General features: G+C 39.6%; 1 protein-coding gene across 7 annotated transcripts in view; it reads right to left on the reverse strand.

The window, feature by feature from the left end:
• LOC132407564 (astrotactin-2-like) overlaps positions 1-25,712 on the reverse strand; it is a 1,730,264-nt gene that overhangs the window by 146,330 nt on the left and 1,558,222 nt on the right. For all 7 annotated transcript variants that reach the window (XM_059994285.1, XM_059994284.1, XM_059994283.1 and 4 more), the window contains one exon: positions 17,162-17,303. In XM_059994285.1, the coding sequence (XP_059850268.1) occupies positions 17,162-17,303 (142 nt within the window). The remainder of the gene's footprint in view (positions 1-17,161; positions 17,304-25,712) is intronic.

The raw sequence follows: 25,712 nt of genomic DNA on the forward strand, positions 1-25,712 counted from the left end.
CACCAAGAGTCAATGTCATACAATATTGAACATAAAACAGTGCCCAACAGGAATAGGCTCCTTGATGAAAGATGACAGTGCCAATGGTGATGCCAACTTAAACTATGCCAATCTGTCTGCACATGGTCTATAGCCCTTCTGTTCTTATGTCTGTTTAAATGCTTCTTTAACATTAAACATATAACAGTATAGAACAGGAGAAGGCCATTTGGCCCACTAAGTTGTGCTGAACGGGCTAAAAAGCAAATCAAAAACACCCAAACACTAATCCCTCCCACCTACACCACACCCATGTCCCTTACAACACCTACAACCTTCAATGCAAAATAAAATTGCCTCGAACATCTTCTTAAAATTTTTTCTACTCACCTTAAACCTATGCCCTATTGTATTTGCCATTTCTACCTTGATTTTAGATACTTCCATCAATTTATCTGAATTGAGTACTGAGGCTCACTTGAGGTCAAAAAACAAAAGAAAGCACAAACTCCCATGTTGATATGCGGACAGAATTAAGGACCCGTGTAAAATATGTTGTCTACCTATCAGGGAGACAACAATAATGGTTTCTCTGTGCATGAGTAAATGGTTTATGGCCAACTGCATACCTTAGTTACAAAATTTTATAAATCCTTTGTACACTTTTATTGTGCATTCAGTTAGGGAATCTGCAGAGAACTGTTGGCTACACTGTTCTCCACACTGGGTGGTGGGGTGGAGATATGTCTCTTCCAGGTTCAAGGTGTTCCTTCCAGCAAGTCACCATTGGGCAAGGTGTAGCACCTGCACAGTCCCCCAACCAGGGGCATGGGAGTAAGTGGTGGATGGCCTGAAGTATATATTGAACAACTTCCTCTCAATAACTAGAACCCGGAGGCAAATGGCCTGAACAGGACCATTGTTCTATGAAAACAATCCATTCAGAAAACACAGTAAAGGGAAGTTGTGAATTTTCAATCTAATTCCATCTGAACCAGAACAAGTACATCTCAGTCTAGTCATCACTCTAGTAAGAAGAAACAAGGACCCAAAGTGTTAAACTAATTGGTAATAATGATGCAGTTCAGAAAGTTTGACAGTTTGGATTACCAGAAGTTGGGCAAAGATTAGTATGCTATTTCTAAAATGCAATTCAGCCTTGATCTTTGCACTGACACTATCAGCTTCATCAGCTAGTTATATTCTTCCTTTCTCGGTTAGGGGTAAATGTATTGGCCATTAACCTTTTGAATCTACAACTATTGCTTAATAGTAGCGAAGTCACTGTTGTGACAGGAAGACCAAATGCAAAACTCGCTCTGCAAATCTGTCCATGCCAGGAGGAAGAGTGAATAAACGGAAGGGATATGCATTGTTCAAGAGATAGAATATAAACTTCTGAAGACAATTTGAAAAATAAACTCTTTTTAATACAACAATCTGAAAATCAGCTAGTTCATGTGGTTTGGCCTGCTTCAAGCATCATATTATTTGTTGGCAATATTCTAGAAAGACAAGAGGGAGACAAGAATGTGAGGAATTTCTAACATAGGGAATTAATCTAATATTGCTTTAGTGAATTCAGATGTAGCACTGGAATTTGACTCTGCTATGGTCAGAGCAAATGTTAACAATCACATTTATTATTATCGTGGTTACGAGATCAATAAGAAGCGAATGACAAAATTCTCATAGTCCAAAATGTTGCGTGCTGTTTCACTCCTGCACCTTACAGCATTATAGTGAACTTTTAACCATATTTCACAATTGTTCTAAATACAATTGTCCATAGAACAATTACATTGACAAAATAAGAGAGAAAAACAATGAATCCATTCCAATTTGGTTTAAATAAAAGTCTCCATTATTTCAATGCTGGAATTGACATATAAAAGCATATTGAAATCCATCATAAAGCAGAAATGTGTTTTGAATTAATGGGACTATGATAACATAAAAGACAAAAAATATAACCGCAATGATTCTAATTGACTGATTCTGGATTTCATTCATATGTGACTATTTGAAAAGTATTCCAAATTATCTTGTTTACAAACACCACAAGTGCTGAGGATGGAAGGGAAATCCCTGATAATGATTGAAACAATACCAACACAAGATGGAGAACGTTAAGTCAGAAACACTCTGCTGACTGCACTGTGACTTCACAAGAAACCCTATGAGCAAAGAAAGCATGATCAACAACTAAAAACACACAATTACCAAAATTAGAAGATAATAAGCAGCAATTTAATTCTTTATAAATTAGAATCATTGATTCCAGTTGTCAAACTGGTTAAACAAAATCGTCAAAATAAGACTGGCTAATACTTCCTTTGATTTTGTTCCTCAGTGAGACTGCCCATGTTCAGTTTGGTAAAATACTAAATTCCCATGTCAGCTACTGTTAATCTAACATCTATAAGTATGCACATAGCAACATTACCGATATAAAATTACATTTATTATAAATACTTTTCAACAGACTCCATCCCATCACAAAATCTGTTGTGGTTTAGAGATAAAGTTATTTAAATTGATTGATGAGGGATAATATTTAACAATTCAGGAAATGCATGCATAGACATTGGAGCCATGGCAAAAGGCAAAGTATATGCTGATTTTATCTACAAACGTTTGTAAGATAGAAAAACTTAAAGTGAGAGTATTTCTGAGGTAACGTAAACTACTGAAACATTTTCACAGAATTGTGAAAAGGGAAATAGATACTGTTATATAATATATTCAATCTTCAGTTTCAGAGCACAGCTCTGTGAGTTGATGGACACTGCCTGGAGGAAGTTCCTAGAACTTTTAATAGATTACATATTCACATTTTAAAGTTAAATCTCTTTTTATTCTTTCCTTTGTCTATTTTTTCTATCCACTGCTCTCTTTTCCTTCTACTAGCTTTTTACTTTCCAACATACACAAATAACTTCAAAGAAATTCGGAAAGAATTGACCAGAAATCTCCTTTCCCTGCTTCAGGCTGTGTTTTGTCCTGCTTTATAAAGACCACTATCATCCTAGTACCCAAGACAAACAAGATAATGTACCTTGATGTCTACCACCTACTGGCTCTTACATCTACTATCCTGAATGACTTCCAGAGACTGGTCATGGCATGCATCAGCTTCAGCTTTCACTGCTATTTGCCTTCTGCTGAAACAGCTCTATGGCAGACACCATCTCCCTGGCCCTACACTCATCTCTGGAGCATCTGGGAAGTAAAGATACTTATATCAGACTATCACTTACTGACTTCAGTTCTGTCTTCAATATTTTTATTCCAAGCAAATTCTGGACCCTGAGAGTTAATGCCTTCCTCTGCTATTGGATCCTTGACTTTCTGACCAACAGACAGGAGTAAGGATAGACAGCAACAACCCTGCCACAATTATTCTCAACACTGGTGCTCACAAAGTACCATCCTCAGCTCCCTACTCTACTCTTTATACTGTACACTCATTACTGCAAGGTTAGATTTTGCTCTAACCCCATGTAAAGAGCTACAGATGACACCACTGTAGTGAGCTGCATCTCAAATAACAATGAGTTGTAGTGCAGGAAGGAGATAAAAAACTTAATGACATGGTGCCTTCACGACAACCTTTTCCTCAGTGTCAACAAAAAAAAAATAGATTTGGTCATTGAATTCAAAATGGGGGCAGAGCAAATGCTCTTGTTTACATGATTAAGAGGATTATGTTCACAGGCGTGAACATCTCCAGTAGCCTGTCCTGCCCAGCCACGCAGATGTCACGACCAAGCAAGCTCACCAAGGCTTCTACTTCGTACAGAGGCTAAAGAAATTTGGCATGAATCTGACAACCCTTAGCAATTTTTATTCATGCCCCATAGAAAGCATTCTGTTTGGATGCATGATAGCTTGGTGTGGCAAATGCTCTGAATGTGAACTGCAGTGAGTTATGGGCACAGCTCATTATGTCACAGGAACCTGTGTACTCTGTCTATACTTCTTGCTGCCTCAGTGAAGCAGCCAACTTAATCAAAAATCTCACCCATGCCAAGCATTCCCTCTACTTCCTTCTCCTATTAGGCAGAAGATATAAAGCTTGAAAGCACGTCCAACCAAGCTCAAGAGCTGCTTCTATTCCCACTGTTATCAGACCCTTGAATGGACTTCTCGTACGATAAAATGGCCTCACAATCAACTGCCTATGATTTATTGTTAACTTGCACAACACTTTCTCTGTAACTTTTACACTTGATTCTGCATTGTTATTGTTTTACCTAATTCTATGACTGTGTAATGATTTGATCTGTAAAAGGAGTATGCAGGACAACCTTTTCACAGTACCTTGGCACATGTGACGATAATAAACGCACAATATTATAGTATTGGAAATGACTTCTGGAAGTGCAGCAGAAGGTTTTTGTAGCTGCTGTAATTTGGTGTTTTGTCACTGGGAATAAATATCCAGACAAATATTTCCAGATATCCACATCAAGTTTTTCAGCAAATTGTGATATACTCGAATGCAACTAATGAGACAATGTGACACGCAGCACGTTTTGAAGTTAAATTCAGACAGTCCATGGAGGGAAACGCACAGTTGGCATTCTGAGCTGAAGATGAAAAATTGACGGACTATTTCCCGCCGTGGATGCCGCCTGAGACGTTGAGATCCTCCAGATTTCCAGCATTTGTGATCTCGTAACTTCAGACTTAACCTGTTGTTACAAAGCAAAGGGTCTACCAATGATCCTGTTTACAGTTACTACTCTATAGATTTGCTACATATGCCCACGGAAAAAGAATCCCAGGGTTTTATGTGGCGCCATGTTTGTACTCCGATAATAATTTTTTTTACTTGACTTGACTTTAAGTTGGCGAGAGCTGTAATCGGACAGTGGGGTTGGCATGCCTGATTAATTGTGGAATGTAAGGCATGAATATTTTCTGTTCTTTGAACTCCAGCTAACTGTGTTGTTTATTACCAAATACATATGCAGAGATCACAATTTCATGACTCGCCTCAGCACTCATTGAAGAATGCAGGTGAGTCTGGATGAGCCTGCATCTGTTGAAGGTGAGATGACTTGAGTCTGGAAAGTGATGCAAGTCATCCTAGATACTTAACAGCCTGAAACAAATGATCACAGGAGAGGAATGAGAATTATGCTCTGAAATGGAAAGCAGCTAATTGTAATGTTTTTATTTACAGCAGGCGGGGCACTCAACATTGATGCTGTTGGTCTTATTTCTGAACTCACGGCACCTTTGAGAGTTAGTCAAATTTTCTATTGCCCATCCTGTGATAGCATCAACGGATCTAGTAATTCCTTCGATCAACAACATATGGCACATCATTTGTGAGTGTCAAAAAGAGTTTTCTTTATGGTCACTTTACTGCCATACACACAACCCCATATTGTTCCAATATACATTATGGAATTGGAAGGCTCTGGTTTCACCCTCAGACCACCCATAACTCTCATGTCTGTGGACGGTTAGGCCATAATTTTTGAAGCGTCAAAGGCCATTTAAAAATCTATAAATAGAATGACTATTAGATTGCCATCATTAATTACTCATGTAATTGTATCCGTTATCCTGAGCAAAACCTTTTGTATGCAGGTTGCACGTTCTAACTGAGTTCCTGATGAGTACATAAATCAGAGCAAAGCAAATCCTTCTTTATCCTGTGTTATGGATTCAAAAGGCAACTGGTAACATAGTAACATTGAACTAATTGTATAATTGCAGTGGATTACTTTTCTAATACATGGTAAACATGCTCTTAATTTCTCCGCATCTAGATAAGTAGTCTGGTCAACTTCAATTATCCAGGAGACAAGGCAGTTTGTTGGTAAATTTGTAAGTGTATTTTAAGTGCATAGGTTTACAGCCATGCTTGCTTGGTTAGCAAAGAGCACTAGCCATCTTCAGTCTCAGTTTAAAGACATTGCACTATTAAGGTTACACGAGTGAATCTGCAGATGCTGGAAATAAATAAAAACACAAAATGCTGGCAGAACTCTGCAGGCCAGACAGCATCTATGGGAGGAGGTAGTGACGACGTTTCGGGCCAAAACACTATTAAGGTTATCTGGTAGTGACTAAGAATTGCATTTTTGCTAATAAAGGATTCAATGTACATGCCAAAGTATGTCAAATTATCAAGGTATGTCTGTAGTATACAACTCTGAGATTCAGCTTCTCAACAGACAGCCATGAAGCAAAGAGAACCACAGAACCCATTCAGAGAAAAACATCAGCCACCCCCACGTGCAAAAAAAAACTAATTGTGGAAACATCAACGAGAACATCAACCCTCCCCACATGCAAAAAAAAAACAAATCATGCAAACATCAACAAGAGAATTAGACCCCCACATGTAAAAAATCAAATAAAAATGGCAATTCTAAATTATCACCTATTTTTGAAATGCACTTTTTGTTTTAGTATTCCTGCTACCTGAATGCAGCAACCAAGAAAATTAAAGAGGTTGAGATCTAGCAGTATAGACATGGGCACGTCAATAAACTGGCATTGCTATTCTTATAACAAAGGTGAATGAAAGATAATGATAAGCTTCAATAAATAAGGGAGTGAATGGTCTCTTCATTCATGGTACAAATTAAAGGGAAATTTGAGGAAGTAAGTGTCTTCACGTTTCCTTTCTAGCGATTAAGTTGTTTGAAGGTGAGATGCCTGTTAAACCTGTCAGTCTAATGTGTAAGCAGCCACTGCACCAATAGGAAATCAAAACACAGAAAATGCTGGAGGAAATCACTGGGTCAGACAGCATCTACAGAGAGGAATAATCAGTCAACATTTCAGGCCAAGACCCTTCATTCAATCCTATTGCAGGGCCTTGGCACTCAGAACTGGACACAATATTCAGCTGGATGGCAAATAATGGTTTATCATAATTTTGTCCATCCTTCTTAGATTTAAACTTAATGCCTTCAGTTATGAAGCCAAGAAGCCCATTGTTTGTTATTGATATCTAATTGTCCTGTCACCTTTAAAGACTTCAGGACTTAACCTCAGTCTCCTCCGCTCGTGCACAACTTAACTGCTTTTCACTCTTTTCCCACCAATCCATTGAATGAAAATTGTTTTTTGATATGATTTCTTCCAAATCTATTGGATTTTATAGAATTCAATGGAATATGAAGCACAGAACATTTAGGAAGCATCTGAGCAAGCCCATGAATCACTAAGATAGAAGAGGCAGTGGTTGAAAAGCTAGTACAAAGGGTGAGTGGGTGATAATTGACATAGACCATAGATATGATGGCTGATTGTCCAATTTTTGTGCCGTATGACTGTGTGGCACTTTTGATAAGAAGCAGGCAACTCAAACTTAATAGTCCATGCTCGACCTAAGCCACCAAGCCTCCTACCCATTAGCATACTGTCGGTTTCTTCTTCCTCTCGTCTCTGGCAGCACTTGTTCAGGCAAGGACATTTTTTATCACATTCCTTACTCATCGATGATGAAGGTCCTTGTGGGAGTCAGTAAGTTAGCATATACCTTGAGAAATATAACTTATAATGTGGAATACACAGCCCCTTCCAGCTACCTTGATTATGTGACCACAAGGATTCTTATGGCGGGATTTCTATCATAGAAGTGCTGTTGAACTTCTCACAGAGACTCTCTTGCAGAAAATAATGTCCACCTGGCTCTTAACTTACAACAGCACACAATGCTTTCACCAGGTCCATGGTAACTCCCAGGACAGTAATCCTGTTAGTCCCTTTCCTTCTCTTACTATTTGTTTGCTCCCTTGCAACTTATCCTTTCTCATTGGTGCCCTTCAAGAATTCTTCCATTCTTTATACCATTACTGAGGTAAATATAGCAGCCAGCTAGTTGATTTGTATATCTCCTGGATGTGGGAGGGAAATCATGCTGTCATGGAGAGCATGGCTGAACTCCACACAAATGGCCGTTTGCCATTTATTAGCCCAAGGCTGAATGTTGTCCAAAACTTTTCAATAGTTTCAATACAGAAAACTTTAAGTCATTGACCTGAGATGGCAGTTCTTGATAGGTGCATTGAATACATTGAATACTGCAAAGTCACATGAATAGATATGAACTAATTATAGAATGCTAAAATTAGTTTAAATCTAGGTATTCCTTCAATGATGAAATTAGTCTTAATTACTTCCAAGCATCCTTACTGGCACTGACAATTAAGTTTTACGACTGTAATCTCTCATTCAGGTTTTCATTCCTTTTGCACATTTGAAACAATTACATCTATTTCTAGCTTCTGTCTCTTTCCTCTCTAATATTAATTCAGTTTTTCTTCTCTTCTTGGTACTCAAAGGTCAGCAGAGATGATTATGCCTAAGGATCTGTTTCTGTGTTGTTGGACTTGACGACTAAAAAGCTTTCGTTTGTTTTCACTTTTTCTACCTGATTTGGCAATGAATCGATGTCTAAACATTCACACTTCCAAGGTCGCACTCCGAACGTCTGGTGGAGTAAGTCTACAATGTAACTGTTAAACATGGAAATAACAAAGAAATCAAGCAGGAAGTCCAAAAGAAACAGTTTCACTTGTAAATCAGGGCAGATTCAGGTAATCCAAAGAGAGAGATGCACCACTTCCATCTTGGGGAATGCATGGGGAAAGTTAATTTGACAAGGATAATTCAAACATCTGATGACTACCATTCATTCACCAGTAACAGTGGAATTTAGAACACAGAAGAGTGCAGCACAGGAATCGAATCATAATCATAATCAGGTTTATTATCACCGGCATGTGTCATGAAATTTGTTACTTTAGCAGGCCCTGTTGTGCCAAACTAATTAAATGCCGAACTAAATGAATCCCTTCTGTTTATGTCCCTCCTTTCTGTGTGCATTCGTGTGTCTGCCTAAGAATCATAATTAGAATCAGATTTAATATCATCAGCATATGTCATGAAATGAGTTACCTTCTGCAGCAGTACAATGCAATGCTTAATAATAAAAAAACTGTGAATTACAGTAGATGTACTGTATATACCTACAGTAATTCAGTTTTATACATAATACAGTATTTATATAAAATAGTTAAATCTAACAAATAGTTACATTAAAATTAAATAAGTAGTGTAAAGTTTAGTGAGGTAGTGTTCATGGGTTCAATGTCCATTCAGAAATCGGATGGCAGAGGAGAAGAAGATGTTTCGGAATCATTGAGTGTGTTTTCAGGCTCCTGTATCTCCTTCCTGTTGTCCTGGATGACGGGAGTCTTTAATGTGGGATGCAACCTTAAATGTTTCTGTCGTATTTACCTCCACCACCACAATCCCTGATAGTGCATTCTTGGCATCCACCAACATAGCGTAAAAACCTACCCTGCACGTGTCTCTTGAACTTACACTCTCTCGTGCACAGTTTTCTAACATGGGTAAAGGTACCGGCTTATAATCTTACAAACATCTGACAGGTCCCCTGCTCCAGCAAAAGTAACCCAGGACTGCCCAACCTTGTACCCCATAACACATGCCTTCGGTTTCAGGCAGAATCCTAGGAAACCTCTTCATAAGCCTTTGCATCCTTCCTATAATGGGGCGACCAGAGTTTGGTCCATTACACTGTACGTTTTAAAGATCTTTAATAAGTGCTCTGTCTGTCTGTCTGTCTGGCTGGCTCTGGACGTCATTTCAAGGGTCAAATGTGCATTAGGAGTCCATGTGTACAGCAATGTACATTGCACTAGAGGTCACTTGAGTTTTGTTAACTTTTCGATGGGCCTGGTAAATATTGCAGATGTTCTCTAATCGGAACCCAAATTAACTAATGTCAGGAAGAATATATTCCAAAGTAGAAATGAAATAATGACTCTGCATTTATTGAGATGAATACGATTTATTTGGTCAATATAATAAAGGCCAATATCAGAGATGTTTCTGCTACTAGTTTTGCAGTCCAGTCATTTTCTACAGTTTTTTTTGGAACTGTTAAAAGTAATACTGCCAGGTTAAAATATGAATGGCTATAACTAGGTTCAGAAAAAAGAGTGTAACAGAGATCCAAAACTGCCAGCAAGGATTTCTGATGCAATGTTTAATCACTTAGACTTTAGCTTTGTGCTTTTGTTGAATATTGATTTAAATTTTGGACGTTCATTAAAATAATGGTGTTACTTGTCACAGATGATGTGCTGGAGTGCAACAGGAAAAGTGTCTCAGCACCATGTGATGATACTGCAAGTTGGAGTATTTATTTATTGATTGAGATACAGCACAGCCCTTCGAGCCATGCCCCAGATTAACCCTAGCATAATCATGGGACAATTTACAATTGCCAAGTAACCTACTAACCATGTGTCCTTCAACTGTGGGAGGAAACCGGAGCACCCAGCCCATGTAGTATAGTGGTTAGCGTGGTGCTATTACAGCTCGGGGCAACAGAGGTCAAAGTTCAATTATCATGTCATCTGTAAGGTGTCTCTACATCCTCCCTGTGGGATGAGTGGGTTTTCTACATGTGCTTGTGTCAAAGACATTAGAGGAGAACAATCCTTTACTTCTGGGTTGATTTTGTCGTGGGAAATTTATTGGAGGAAATTCTGGCATTCAGGCCTGAGCCCACTGCACTAAATTCCATGCTAAATCAAAATTATTAGATGTCTATTCCCTCCAGAAAAGGATTAAGAATCTATGGTAAGTGAGAGACTCTAACATCCCAAAATAACTCTCAATTAACCATTTTCCATTCTCAGGCTATTTGGAAAAATGAAGACCCCTGAATACTTTTTACGTCAGAGAAATAATGGTCAATGTAAATAATTTTTTATTTGTTGAAGACTTCATTTCATCAAGTCTTGTTGATTTGTACTGTGGAAAATCTCATTCTTGATATTCCATTTGATTTTTGTTACCAATCACGTACAATTCTTAACATGTCTCAGGCCATTAGTTTTAATCTTATAGTCTTAAAGCAATAATTGATGTACAGATCCTATGTATACATTATATAGTAGCAGCCAACAGCAACAAAAGGCATAACTTCCTAAAATAAGAAAATATATAAATGTATTTTCGATCCCTGCTTTCCCCCATTATAGCAGAGAAAAATTACAAGAACGTTGCTGGGTCTGGAGGACTTCAGTTATAAGGAAAGATTGAATAGGTTAAGAACTTTATTCCTTGGAATGTAAAAGATTGAGAGGAGATTTGATAGCGGTATACAAAATTATGAGGGGTATAGATAGGGTAGATGCGAGGAGGTTTTTTTCACTGAGGTTGGGTGGAACTGCAGGGGTCATGGGTGAAGGGTGAAAGGTGAAAAGTTTAAGGGGAACATGAGGGAAAACTTCTTCACTCAGAGGGTCGTGAGAGTGTGGAATGAGCTTCCAGTGCAAGTGGTCTTTGAGAGTTTGATTTCAATGATTAAGAGAAGTTTGGATAGGTATGTGAATTGTAGTGGTACGGAGGGCTATGGTACTGGTGCAGGTCAATGGGAATAGGCAGTTTAAATGGTTCAGCATAGATCAGATGGGCTGAAGGGACTGGTTTGGTGATATACTTTTATATGACTCTATGACTATTATATTATTTATTTGAATGTGTGTGAATATGCACAGAGTGACAGTTACATCAAAAGCATCAAATTATTTATGTGATTATCCCTTTACTAAAATAGCAACAGAGGTTAATAAAAATGTGTAAATGCATCCATTGCTGTAATTACACAGCTCACTTGCAAACCTATGTTTCTTTTATTGTTGGTTCTCAGTACATATGTGCATGTGGAAGCACACAGAAGTTAATTTGGAAATCCCAGAAGAGTACAGCATTTTAATTTTATACTTGATCTGAAGTGAAAATATCTCACATGAATAATAGCTGAGAGAATTAAAAGCAGTAATTAGATCTCAGGGTTCAGATGATAAATTGCTTAAACTCATCGCTTCACACTTAGAAAGTAATATGACCCTTCAATTTGATTAGTGTTCCTTCCAGAAGCTAGAATTCCCTATATGTATGAATTCCCAGTAAAGTGGGCCATATATCACACGTCTTGAAATGCACAAGTAGGATATTATACAGATTATGTTGAATAATATCACTTCTATTTATATTTCAATACATATATGTGCATGGATTTCTTTAACCTTTCAAATTGCCTTTTTATGCCTATCGCACTGAGCTTTCTGAATGCATTGCATTTATTATTGAGAGTGTATCACCTTGACCCAGTTCCATTATGTTTACACTTTGTCTCTGGAGAGCCAGGAGATTTCAGAAGCTAGAATCTCGTGCAGAAAGCAAACTGCTGGATGAACTGAATCAGGCAGCGTCAGTGGAGAGAAATGGATGCTCATCGTTTTGGGTCAACAACACCTTTATCTGCATAGTTGGGTTCTTCCAGCAGCTTGATATTTTGCTTTGTCGTTATTATTGTGGATGAATTAAAACTTGGAACAGGTACACCTGATACAAACAAAGAAGTGCATCATGTATCAAGTGACTACTTTTCTGTGGTTTACGTGTTTACATTAAAGGGGCTCAGAATTGAAAGCCCGACAGAACTGAAATTACCTTCTGAAAGAAAAACAAAGGAAAAGAAATGGTTGAGGAAGAGAGGCCTTGAAAAGTAATTGTGCAGCGTCGCTTTGTTCAGCGCTGTTTGACTGAGTTTGATCCACTTTAGGGTGAAGCACAATAAGCCAGTTATTTCATGTCACTCCAGAGACTGAACTGGGCACCAACCAGCATGGGAGCACGTAGGCAGCTGACATGATATCCATTTCATGCATGCTTTGAATTATATCATTCTCTATGTAACACTTCCTTTGGACCAGTGCAGGGGAAATTAGGGAATAATCATTGTTGGGTATTCCTGGGATAGCAGGCTCTTCACAGAGCTTCATTGGCCTGGGACATTGGGAAAAATCCCTATACTTAATCTGTTAACTTTTACAAAACCATAGGTCTCCCTTACATCTCTACCAGGGTACAGATGTAATCACTGTGGGCCGTTGATCTCCCTGGCTCAACAGGGAGATCCTTGAATCCTTCCATCCTGTGGCCTCCAGATCCCTGCTCAACAATTGCCTGAGGAACCTGAGGCCTTGTTTTTTACAGTCCTCGGCTCCTACTACTCTCCAACATCTACACCAAAACACCAGCACTTACTTATTCAGGCCCTGATCCTGATCACTGCCTGGAAGGGTAAGCGCACCTTGTAATGGATGTTTACTTTTCAGGGCCTGAAAGGCTTGTTACTAACCTCAGCTTTCTACTACAGCATCATGACTTTTCTCAAGGGTCAGAGTTGTTTGTGACTAAGTTAAACTCCTAGCAAGCATTTGGTGCTCAGCTTCTATTTGCAAATAAGAGCCAGTCTTTGGTTCTTAATGTAAAATACAAGCAGTAATTTGAAACTAAAAGGACATCTGGGCTGGCTGCTAAGAGATGTGGTTTGAAAAGTGAAGTGACCACAAGATTTTTGTCGGCATTAGCCAAGCGGAAGACAATGGGGTTATGTTAATTGGCCTACATAAGCCAGAATACTACAACAAACTTGCACTATAGTCCTCAGAAGCTTTTAGACCATTTGCATAAAATACTTTATCCCGCATCTGTAAAACATCACATGCAGATAATGTCACATAGTAGCAGAACAGTATTATTTGGATGCATTGGAGACTGATTGTTAGCAATGACAAGGAGAATGACAGAAAGAAGAAGTAGAATTCATTGCTCAGTCTTTGATTTCTGTAATGGATGACTTGCTCAACTGAAACTTGTTGGTAGGTTCACAAGAATTGTACTTGTGCTCAGAAATCCTTTCTAGTTTGTAAATTTTCCATAATTAGGAAATCATTTATAAATTAGAAATCCTGTGTTAGTGCTAAAGGTGTATTAAAAACTATCTAAAAATTAAAAAATGGGATCATTAAAAATAAAATAAACTGTTTATAAACATCTTCAATTGCTGGAAGTATCTCCACCTTGAGTGGTTGTTCGCAGCTAGACCTCGCCACACAGACTAGACAGGGAAGTAAGCTAATCTTGAAGTGGAGGTGGATAATCTCCTTATAGAGAAGGTACCCATAAGTATCTATATCAGTTCGGGCTTAAAATCTTTTGAGTTTAGGGCTTTGTGGACAGGGAACCCAGCGCCATCATACCCCACTTCCCAACAAACACCGTTGGTCATCCAATGACTGATGACAACACTGGACTCAGATCCCAACTGGTCCAATAATCGCCAATTTTCAATCTTTCTCTCTCTGTACACCTGTCCCCAGCCTAGAACTTGGGGTATGAACTGCCAACAAAAATGTGTTCCTGAAGTTTGGAGCAATGTTTTTTAATAACTACAAGTGTAGACATTAGATTGCATGAAAATTGCTTGATTATCAAGTCTTAATTCTGCTTTATCCAAAAGCTAACCAGGGCAATCTTTCTATCTTTAGAGACATACTTCCTTGCATTCTTATGCACTCTTTCTTTTGTCAAATGCACTGTTGACACTTTCTCGTATTGCATTTACCTCTGGAATAGTATTTCCATCATCTTTCAAAGTCCAACACATTGACCTTTACGAATGCATTACCTTGGACCTCACCTTGACCCATTTCCATTATCCTTACATTGCCTGCTTACCCAAGAACTAACCTCAATCATGTCTTACTTTTGCCCACATGGCACCAGAATATGAGGATCCAGATCAGCTTCAAATCCACTGAGGACCCACCAACAGACAACCCTTTAGGAGAACTTCATGCTCGATTTGAGTGATTGCACTACTACTACTGCACTGCTGTACATTGTCTTGTCTTTACTAGTACTTTGGATTGACTTATAACTGAATAAACATGACACTTCTAGGTGGATCACCTTATCCCGAATGAGATTTCCTTCAAAGACATATTGCCTTCATCAGTATATGAACAGAATCCCATCAACAAATGTAATATATGATTTTTACCAAGTGTGTTATTATTACAATGAATAGCTAGTTCATAAACTGGTTTGAAAAGCTGATGCCAGAAACATCAATGTAAAACATTCCCAACAAAAGAACACAGAAGCACACTTTCTTATCTCCAGGCTTACTTAAATAGCTTATTTTGAATTTAAATTCCCCAGCTGCTTTGGTGGGAGTCGAACTCATGTCCAGACCTTTAGATACTGATCCAGTAAATTAACCACCTAGCTTCCTTAATGCATTTTGATACAACTATATATTACTGTCTTGTTAATACATCACAGATAATGTAGACTATTGATTCATGGATTGTAGTTTTAAATGGGTACTGGTAAATAAAATGGAATTTTTTGCCAAAAGTTAAGGAGAAATTCTTGCAAGTTTTGAAATGAAATGCTTTTGTAGCTTTCCCCGCTGACCTCACCATTCCTTGCCCTTTGGCGTCTAATGGTGTGAGTGGCTATAGGTCAAATGTATATTAGGGTGGCCAGTTAAGCACTGGAAGTGTATGAAGTTTCTGTTATATTAACAGAAAAAATATTTATGTGCACGTCGCTCCTGAAGTGCAATGCCAACGATATTTCCCAGTCTCGCTGGGTTTCTTCTGAAGGTGGAAGTGAAAAACGAGCTTGGTTGTGTTTAACCACAGAATCTAAAGCTTCAGTTATCCTGTGTGTCTCCTGAGCTGCAATATATCATTAACAAGCTCCAGACTTTCACATCAGAAATATAGGCTTTGAAATCTATCAGCCTCAAGTATCACTTCCAAGATTCCAAGATTACAGAGGGGACCAGTGAAACTGATGTTAAGCAGATCCTTGCCAAATGACTAGAGAAGATTTTAGACATCCAGAAGCAGGCTTAACGTAGTAACAAGTAACATAATTATATTATTACATCAAATATTACAAATTACTTGTCACTGTTTCAATATGAGGAAAATGGTTTGCAATACAAGCAAAAATCCTCCATTGAATAAATTTGTCGCTGCACTTTCACAGTTATGCTTCAGTGTGCTGGAAAACACTGATGTAGTTACACTGACCTTAGATAGCAATGATATGAATTTGGCATTATAGCAAAACTCGGTTTAGCAATATTAAAAGCTTTGGAAGAGCACAGTAGATCATTCAGGTAAATACCCTGTGTAAAAGGATGATCCTGCCATGGAATTTAAAGACTTGCATTTCCAGTTCTCCACGATTAATTCAGAAATAGTTTGAAAACTTTCCAAACTTTTTACAGAGGACTTGGAAGGCACACATTTTCCGTCAAACACAAGAATCAATCATAAGCTTCTTGGGCTAATACTTCAAAACCTAGCTGAGCAATTCGGTGAGCAACTTTGATGAGGCAACGAAGGAATAAGAACAAAAATGTCCCAGTGAGAACTTCGAAAGGCGAACAGGAAAAATAACCCCATTGTTGGTGATTTGTTTTTATATCTGGCCATGGCAAAGAGAGGCTGAGAATTTACTCGTTTGTAAACATGAGGAAAGCTGGCAGGAAACATGGGACTCATCAAACACAAACCTTCTCATGTCAAACACCGCTGTAGAATTCAATCACCCAGCAGCAAAAGGAATAAACACAAGGGTATATCACTGAAATTTGTTCAGCTGCGACTTCTGCTACTGTCGGGCAGAGAGCAAAATAAAAAGCACCTCGTAGAGGTGTTAAACACTGTCTGCCAAGACTTGACAGACCCCTGTATTAAGAAAAACAAACCAAACATAAAACATCCTTCCTGATAAAGAAAAATTATCATTAAAGAAGAAATGCTGTAGTTTGTGAATTGTTTGTACAAACTAATTGCAGCAAATCACAAGTTTGTTAACATTTGTTTCCTTCTATACCTTTTTTCATCCACAAACTTTATTTTAAATCACCACTAAATATTGTTTGAAAGATCCCATTTATAAATATAAAGTATCTTTGCTTCACTGCAGGGAAATCCAGGAATGTCTGAAATTTGAAGTAATCTTCATGCAACCCAAGAATTAAAAAAAAATTGCATTACCTATCAGAGATCCAGGAAAGAAAAATAAACTATCAAGATTAATCCAATTACTTCAGAAAAACTTTACTTGCCCCCAATTGGTGATGCCAGGCACAGGTCATTCAATGGCAGGAGAAGTGGATGAAAATTCATAGGGTGAGACCTTCATAAATACACCCAATCAGAGTTGGCAATCCCAGTGTCTCTACCTGTGTACCTACACATGCAATGTGTAATTAACAGTTGCAGTTGCTTACTTGTAAAAGCTGTCTGGTTCCAGGCACTTGAAAATTAAGGAGTATGTGGTCAATTCTGAGGCAAGTTCATGGTTTTTCCCTACCACCACGCAGGAGGACCCCAGGCCTGAAAGAAGGTCATCAGCAAAGCTCAAAGATTCACCTGTTAAAATAAAAAAAATACACAACAGAGGGGAGAAGCAAATGAGTTAAAATAAGCATTGACTAACAAAAGCTTCTTGATATGCATCACGCAAAGCAGCTCTGACATTTTCACAGGCTGCTCCTCTGCAATGGGGGCGAGGACTTAGGGGAAAACTGGGTTATCCTTTTTCTTTCATTCCTTTAGTTTACTTTTAACCAAATTTATAAAACAACATTCAATATTTCTAATGGTGTTTTTCAGTCTCCAACAAATGCGGAGTGTGTGTGTGTGTGTGTGTGTGTGTGTGTGTGTGTGTGTGTGTGTGTGTGTGTGTGTGTGTGTGTGTGTGTGTGTGTGTGTGTGTGTGTGTGTGTGTGTGTGTGTGTGTGTGTGTGTGTGTGTGTGTGTGTGTGGTGTACATTTATTTTGTTCTATTTTACTGTGTGTGGCCACATATCACCATGTTTAAAATTGAAAGCATATTTTGTGTGTTTAATAATTGGCATACAACTATTTACAACTATAAAGGCAATTACAAAAATGGAGGGGAGAGAAGACTTCCAGCTTACAGTTCAACTGTCAGAGGCCAGCAACACTGTTTCCTTAAGAATAGGCTGCAGCCATTTATCTTATATAAACAAATGTCTTCGAGCCTGGGATAGAGGTAATGAGCTGCCAGTGTGGGATAAATTTGCGGCTTGATGGTATTTACATTTCATCAATCAATTCTCTGATTTTGCCACCACTTGAAATCCATAACATTCCCCTGAAGTCCGTGCAAAAGATCCACAATAGAAACATTATTCATCAAGTCAAATGCACATGATTCCTAGAGAGTAGGAAGCAATCAGGAATTATGTGACTAGTTTTGGAATTCATGCTTTCTTGACTATGATGGGAGCCTGGGAATTAAATACCAATACATTCAACACTTTGATTTCCTCAAACAGATGTTTACTATTAAAGCTTTATTGCCCTAACTTCAAAAATGACCTTGATAGTGTAGCATAACTCCCCTTTCATTTACCTCCCCTGTGCTATTAATTTCCTCATGCGTTTAAGTCAGACTATTCTCCATTTTGACTAAGCTTGTTTTTGAGTAACCCCATGTTAACAGCTCTTCAAATCTCGACAACTAACACAGATCCAATAACTACTTCTTTCAAAAGGTAGAGTAATATCTCATAAATTTCTGATCCCTGCTACGTTTGGAATATCTCAAAATTCATGAAGCGTTTTGATATCCTGCATTTTTTCTTTCTGAATGTTGTTCTATAGTAAACACAAGAATGTCTGCGAATGCTGGAAATTGAAAACAACACATAGAAAATGGTGAAGGTACTCAGCAGCTCAGGCGGCATCTATGGAAGTGAATAAACAGGCGACATTTCAGGCTGAGACACTTCCAAAAGACAGATAATGTTTCAACCAAAGGACAGTGCCTCATCTAAAGCATTTAAAACCTGAAGTGTTTACTGCGTCTCTTTTCACAGACGCTGCTGAACTTGCAACCTTTTAAAGATATTTTTCTGATATTTTTTGAGATTTCCAACATCTGTCCTGAGGAAGGATCTCGGCCTGAAACATTGACTGTTTACTCTTTTCCATTGATGCTGCCTGACCTGCAGAGTTCCTCCAGCATTTTATGTGTGTTGTTTCTGTACTATAGTATTATTGACTGTAATTAAAAACAATATTAACAGTGATTCAGGGAAATCTATAACAAAAATAAAATACCTCATCCCACTTACATGAAGAACTGAATATCAGGGTGAAAGTACTTTACAAATATCTGGAGCTCCTGTTATTCTGTAAACTGAATATATAAGAGTACCATGTTCATTGTAACAGCAAAGCAATGACATGGACACATCAACACCTTACTTTCAGCAAACCATTGCAATGACTTTGCAGATGAAGGAGTATTTTCTCCTAACTTGTGACGATCACTCAGAGACAAATAAGAAAGTATAGAAATAAAATCAGAATAATTGGATTAAGTTCTAAGGATCACAGTTAAGCAACACATTTCGACAGAAGACAACAGAAAATATGAAAATGAAAAAACAGAGATGCTGGAAATCTCAAACAAAACACTGGAAAAAGTTAAGCAGCATCTGTGGAAAGAGAAACAGTAAATGTTTCAGATTTGAAACACTTTAGCTGAAGCACTGCCTTTAGATGAAAACATTTACTGTCTTGATGAAGGGTCTCAGCCCGAAATGGCTATTGTTTATTCCTTTCTCTAGATGCTGCCTGACCTGCTGAGTTCCTCCATTATTTTGCATATGTTATTCAGAAACATTGACTAACTCCTTTGTCACAGTTGCTGCCTGACCTGCTTAGCTTCTCTAGCATTTACCATTTCTGTTCCTTTTTTCCCCACATGCATGCATTAGTCCACCCTGGCAAGCACATCCTACTATTACCAACTCATCAGACTTGTCTTGCAGCGAAACGTCCTAATTTCAAATCGTCCTATTACAGACATTCCTTACTGACAGGATTGGTTCAGGCTGCCAACAGTTTATGTTTAATGAGAGATCTGACTTGCTCCCTGAACGTGTGAAAAACAACAAAAACCCATATTTATATCTGCAAGAGATTCTGCAGATGCTGGAAATCTTGAGCATCGTGTACAACTCAGCAAGTCAGACGACCTCGAAGAAGGGAAATAAGCAGTCAAAATTTCCGGTTGAAACACGTCATCAGAACTGGAGGGAGGGCGGCAGAAGCCAGACCAAGAAGGTGGGAGATGTGGAAGGAATACAAGCTGGAGCTGATAGGAGAACTCAGATGAAGGGGGTAGGTGGGTGGGTGTGGGAGGAGGGGAATGAAGTAAAAAAAGCTGGAAGGTGACAGGTGGAAGTTAGGTGATGGGCAGGTGAGGAGAAGAGGAAGGTTGAGAGGGAAATCAGAATGGGGAATGAAAAAAGAGAGAGGGGGAGTGGGGAGAAATTAATCGAAAATAGAGAAATTGATGTTTAAGCTGTTAGTTTGGAGGCTCCCCAGACAAAATATGAGATGTTGCTCCTCAAATCTGAGAGCAGCCTCATCGAGGCAGTAAAGGTGGTCATGCACCGCCATGTTGGAATGAGAATGGGAAGTCGAACCAAATTTGGTGGTCACCAGGGAATCTCTCCATTTGTGGCAGATGGAGTGAAGATACTCAACAACATGGTCCCCTACTCTACATTGAGTCTTGCCAACGTAGAAGAGGCTGCACCAAGAGCACTGGATAAAGTAAAACGGTCCTGACAGTCTCGCACGTGAAGTGTCGCCAAACCTGGAAGGCCTGCTTGGGGCTCTGAATAGTGGTGAAAGAGGAGGTGTTGGGGCAGGTGTTGTAGTCACCCCACTTGCAGGGGCAGTGGCCGGGAGGAAGATCAGCGGAATGGAACGAGTGGACAAGTGAGTCAAGCGGAGAACATTCTCTACATAAAGCTGAGAGTGCAGGAGGGGCAGGGAAGGAATGAAATACTTAGTAGTAGGATTCCCTTTGTAGATGGTGGATGTTTCAGAGAATTAAGTGCTGGATTTGGAGGCTCGTGGAGAACTGTATCATTGTAAATGTGGTGGAGAATAGGACGAGGGTAGATGTGTGGGAAATGAAGCAGGGGGCAGCTTGATAGTGCGGAAAGGGAAAGGCTGTTTTTTGAAGAAGGACATCTCTGATGTTCTGGAAAGGAAGGCCTCATCCTGAGAACAGATGCGGCAGAGGGAGTGGAAGAGAGAAAAGGGAATAGAATTCTTACATGACAATGTGGGAAGACGTCAAGATAGTTGTGAGAGTCAAAAGGTTTATAAAAGATATCAGTAGATAGTCTATCTCCAGAGATGGAGACAGAAAGATTGAGAAGGGGGAGAGAGGTGTCAGAGAAGGATCAGATGAAAAGAAATTTAAGGGCAGGGTAGAGGCGAAGCTGATGAAATTAATGAGTTCATCATGGGTGCCCAAAGCAGCACTAATGCAACTGTCTATGTGGCATCGAAAGAATTGAGGAGTGTTACTGGTTTAGGCTTGGAACATGGACTGGTCCAAGTAGCTGCCAAAAAGAAAGGCATAAGTGGGGCCTATGTGGGTTCCCGTGGCTACACCTTGGGTTTGGAGAAAGAGTTAGAAGCCGAAAAAGAGATTTTTGATGGTGAGAACAAGTTCTTTCAGATGAAGGAGAGTGGTGGTGGAGGGGAACTGGGTAGGTCTGTTCAGAAAGAAACTGAGAGCTTTAAGGCCTTTCTGATGGGGGATAGTAGTGTAAAGGGACTGGATGTCCATAGTGAAAATAAGATGATCAGGGCCAGGGAATCTAAAACGACTGAAGTGATTGAGAGCCTGTGAAGTGTCACAGATGTAGGTAGGAAGAGACAGAACCAAGAGGGACAAATAGAGTTGAGATATGGAGACATTAACTTCCAACTTCCCAAGTTATTAATTGGTATTTCTTGCAAGCTGACGACATCTCTGCCCATAAATTGAAAAGCTGATCATGTAAAGTTGAGATGCTCAGTATTTAAGCATTATTTATGCCCTCAAGATCAAATAATATAACTGATCTCTCCTTCCAGGTTGATGTGATGTCAGTCCTGCAGGAATCATTCCGAATCAATGGCAATTGTTGAAAATCAATACATCAGTAGTGCCTGGTCACCACTGCTCTTCAACCATTCTTAATTATTTACACACAATTCTACAATGTTTTCATTTGGAGACTTCAAAAACACACACACACACACACACACACGTCTAATTCTCAATTGGATTCTGCTTCTTAACTTCTTTCTCGGAAGACAAAGTCATGTGTAAAATCTCACTCGGCTGTTCTCATATGTTCTCCGAGACATATGGATAACAGATAGTTGCAGCTAACAACACCCCCACCGTGTACCTCTCCAAGCTTGCCAATTGGACACGGGGGCTTAATTAGGGACCCACTAGTACTTAGAGAGAGAGAAATGTTCACTGGTAAACCTCAAAAATCTCCCAGCTGCTGAATGTATGCAATATATCTGTTCAGCGCAAATGCCATTCAATAATTGAGGGACAAGATCCAATAAGTGTAGGTACGCTCACACTCATCTCTTAGCAGGGCTTGGGTGTGGTGAGTGCCGGAATTCATTATGAAATTGGAGGCAGATTCAGTGGGCAGAGCAAGAGGCTTCATCCAACTCTTTCCTCCTTTCGTGTTTTTCAGTCAAAAAGCACGCTCCTATTAACTAACAGCAGCCTAGCCTACAGTTTATAACTTCCCCACAGAGACCCTAGTCAAAAAAAAAGAGTTTAAAAAAAAAAGAAATATAACTATTTAAACAAAAAGGGTCTTTATTGAATCCTGGCATCGCGCAGTGGTTTGCCTCACTCTGATTACATCTGCAGGCAGGACAGAGCAAAATATCAAAGCAAACAAGAGAGCACGAGGAAAGATGATGTCAGGGGATGGATAATCCCAGAAGGTCCTGCAATTTGTTGGGCGAGACATTTTGGCTGATGAGGCATGGTGCTATATGTGCATCCTCTGCAGTGAAGGAAAATATTGTGCAAAATGTGGAAATGTGCATTTATGCAAATGCAAACTTCAAACAACAACCCTTGGGGTTTCTTTACTGAAGCTTTCCTTTGACTGTGGAGATGATGAGGCTCAGATGGACTCACGGACTGTTCAATTAAATGCTTTCTCCAACTACACACGACCACTACTGTCCACACCTTCAACCTTCAAATGTATCGGGAAATTAAAGGTACCCTTTAACTGTAGGGATGAGGTCTGGTGCCAAGTGTTGGGGCTATGGGAGGCCAGCAGGAGGGATTTAGGGGTGAGTTCTCAGCTGCAAGTAGTAGAATAACCACAAGCAAGAGAAGATCTGCAGATGCTGAAAATCCAAGCAACACACACAAAACGTTGGAGGCACTCAGCAGGTCGGGCAGCATCTGTGGAAAAACGTACAATCAATGCCCTGGGCTCAAACCCTTCGGCAGGACTCAATGACCACAATCATTTTTTTGTCAAGAATGAACTGCGTATTAAGTTGGTGGACCACTTCTCTGACATAGAATACACAGCGTCATACACAGCAGAGAAACAAGCCCTTCATCCTACCTAGTTCATGCTGAACTATTATTCTGCCAAGCCCCATTGACCTGCACACAGACCATAACCCTCCACCCCCCTCCCATTCATATACCATTCCAAATTTCTGTTAAAAGCTAAAATTGAGCCCACATCCAGCACTTCCACTGGTTGCTTATACCACACTCTCACCACCCTCTGAGTGGAGAATTTCCCTCTCCCAATCCCCTTAACCATTTCACCTTTCACCCTTGACCCATGACCTCTGCCTCTCACCTGGTCTCAGTTTACCCTATCTAACGCTCTCATAACATGGATTAGGGAGGAATAGCAACTGGAGCAGCAGTCAATCCAGCAACATTTGAGACAAGAGAGGAATCAACAACAATTCTCAAGCCACCACCGCTACCACTTCACAGGGCCGGCGACCCAGGTCCTACCCCGACATTGGGTGCTGTTTATTTGTTGTTTTGTGCTACAGCTCCTTACTCCATCTATATATAAAAAAAATTGTAGCTTAGTTGACTACAGCAGACTATTCCTTAGTGGAGACCAGTGGCAAAAGTCTCAAAGGCAATGGACATAATCAGCTGCGGGGCTAGAAGGAAGTAAGGAGAGAGGCTGGTGACTAATGGATTGCTCTGCACAAAGATAGCATGGGTCTGATGGACTGAATAGCCTCGTTCAGTGGCTGGTGATCTCAGTCTGATTCATCCATTATCCGCCGTTTAACCAGAGGTTTTGATAATCATCTCCTCTGCTGCATTAACTACCTTTCCAGATGCATCCTTCCCAAGAATGTCTGAAAGAACCAATCAGTGAAAAAGTGGAAAATACGTACAAGAATTCTGGGAATGTTTCCATAACAAGGAATACAGGCACAATGTAGAACCTGCTGCTTAGTAACAAGGCCCAACACCAGACGAGCAATTTCCTTCCATAAATAATTGGAATGAGCTGAGTCTGAAATGTTTGAAGCTTGTCCAGTGCGAGACACACAGATCAGAATCAGGCTTATTATCATTGACGTATGTTGTGAAATGCGTAGCATTGTGGCAGTAGAGTGCACGACATAAAATAAAAGATAGGTTACAGTAAAAATAAAGCCGATTGTGCCGAGGAGGAATAACGAGGTGGGGTTCACGGACCATTCAGAAATCTAACGGCAAAAGGGAAGAAGCTGTTCCTAAAGCATTAAGTGTGCATCTTCAGGCTCCCGTACCTCCTCCATAATGACAATAAAAAGGACAGAGGTTGCCCTGGGTGGTGACGGCTCTTAATGATAGACGGCACCTTCTTGAGGCTCCATCTCTTGAAGATGTCCTTGATGGTGGGGTTGCCTGTGATGGCGATGGCTGAGTCTGGGGTCTAGAAGGATAATAAATTAGCCATGATAAGGCCACAAGACCATGAGACATAGGACCAGAATTAGGCCATTTGGTCCATCGAGTGTACTCCATGGCAGAATGGCGGACTTAATGGGCCGAAAAGCTCCTGCCTTATGATCTAACCCTTTGCAGCCTCTTGCGATCCTGTGCATTGGAGCCTCCATACCAGACAGTAGCAGATGGTAATATTCCAAACTATTCCCAATGATCGCTTTGTTGAATTCTTTCACACACTTCTTTAAGATGTCTCTGTTTCTTCCATTCTGAACAAAACAAATTATTTTCATTGCTTTCTCTAAGAAAAAGAAATTCCATTAATATCACCACTTACATTTTGAACAAGAGAATGTTCACCCCATTTCTTACGAGCGGAGTGTGACAAGATTGGTTCCTTAGCCCAGAAATGTTCAACTGAACACACCTCTGCCACAATCCGCAATACCCTCTATTGCTGCCATCCACTGGCACATTTACTGTCTTACACTGCATGGTCCTCCTTGGTTACCGTCTGCAGTATCACAGACATAAGGTCTTTCTCCTTAAGGAGGGAACCATGGAATCCTTCCATTGCAATAAACATTCCTTCCACTGCAAAGTGCTCCATCTAGTGGCCTACTCTGCAATAGGCAAAATAGTCAATAAAAATAGGTGAGCTGCATGCAGAGACAGACCTTCCTTCGAGTTTTCTTTTTTCTGGTCACTCAGTAAAGAACACAACTTGCTCCAAGATATCAATCAAGTTCGGCACTGAAGAATATGAGAGAAAGAATTTCTCTACGTAATACCGGTCTGAAATGTGAAAATTATGAGAAGAGGTTGTTCATCAACGAAATTACTTCTCTTCTAAGAAAGTGGCATTTCAGTTACCTATTGGAAGCACAAGCCTCTGTGTTTCACTGAGGTTTGGTGGAAAAAGTCGATTAAACATTTTCTGAAATTTTGTGGTAACTTACTAAACTAACTTGCCCCTGCCT

This window comes from Hypanus sabinus, chromosome 18, assembly GCF_030144855.1.
Source record: "Hypanus sabinus isolate sHypSab1 chromosome 18, sHypSab1.hap1, whole genome shotgun sequence".
NCBI classification, from domain to species: Eukaryota; Metazoa; Chordata; class Chondrichthyes; order Myliobatiformes; family Dasyatidae; genus Hypanus; species Hypanus sabinus.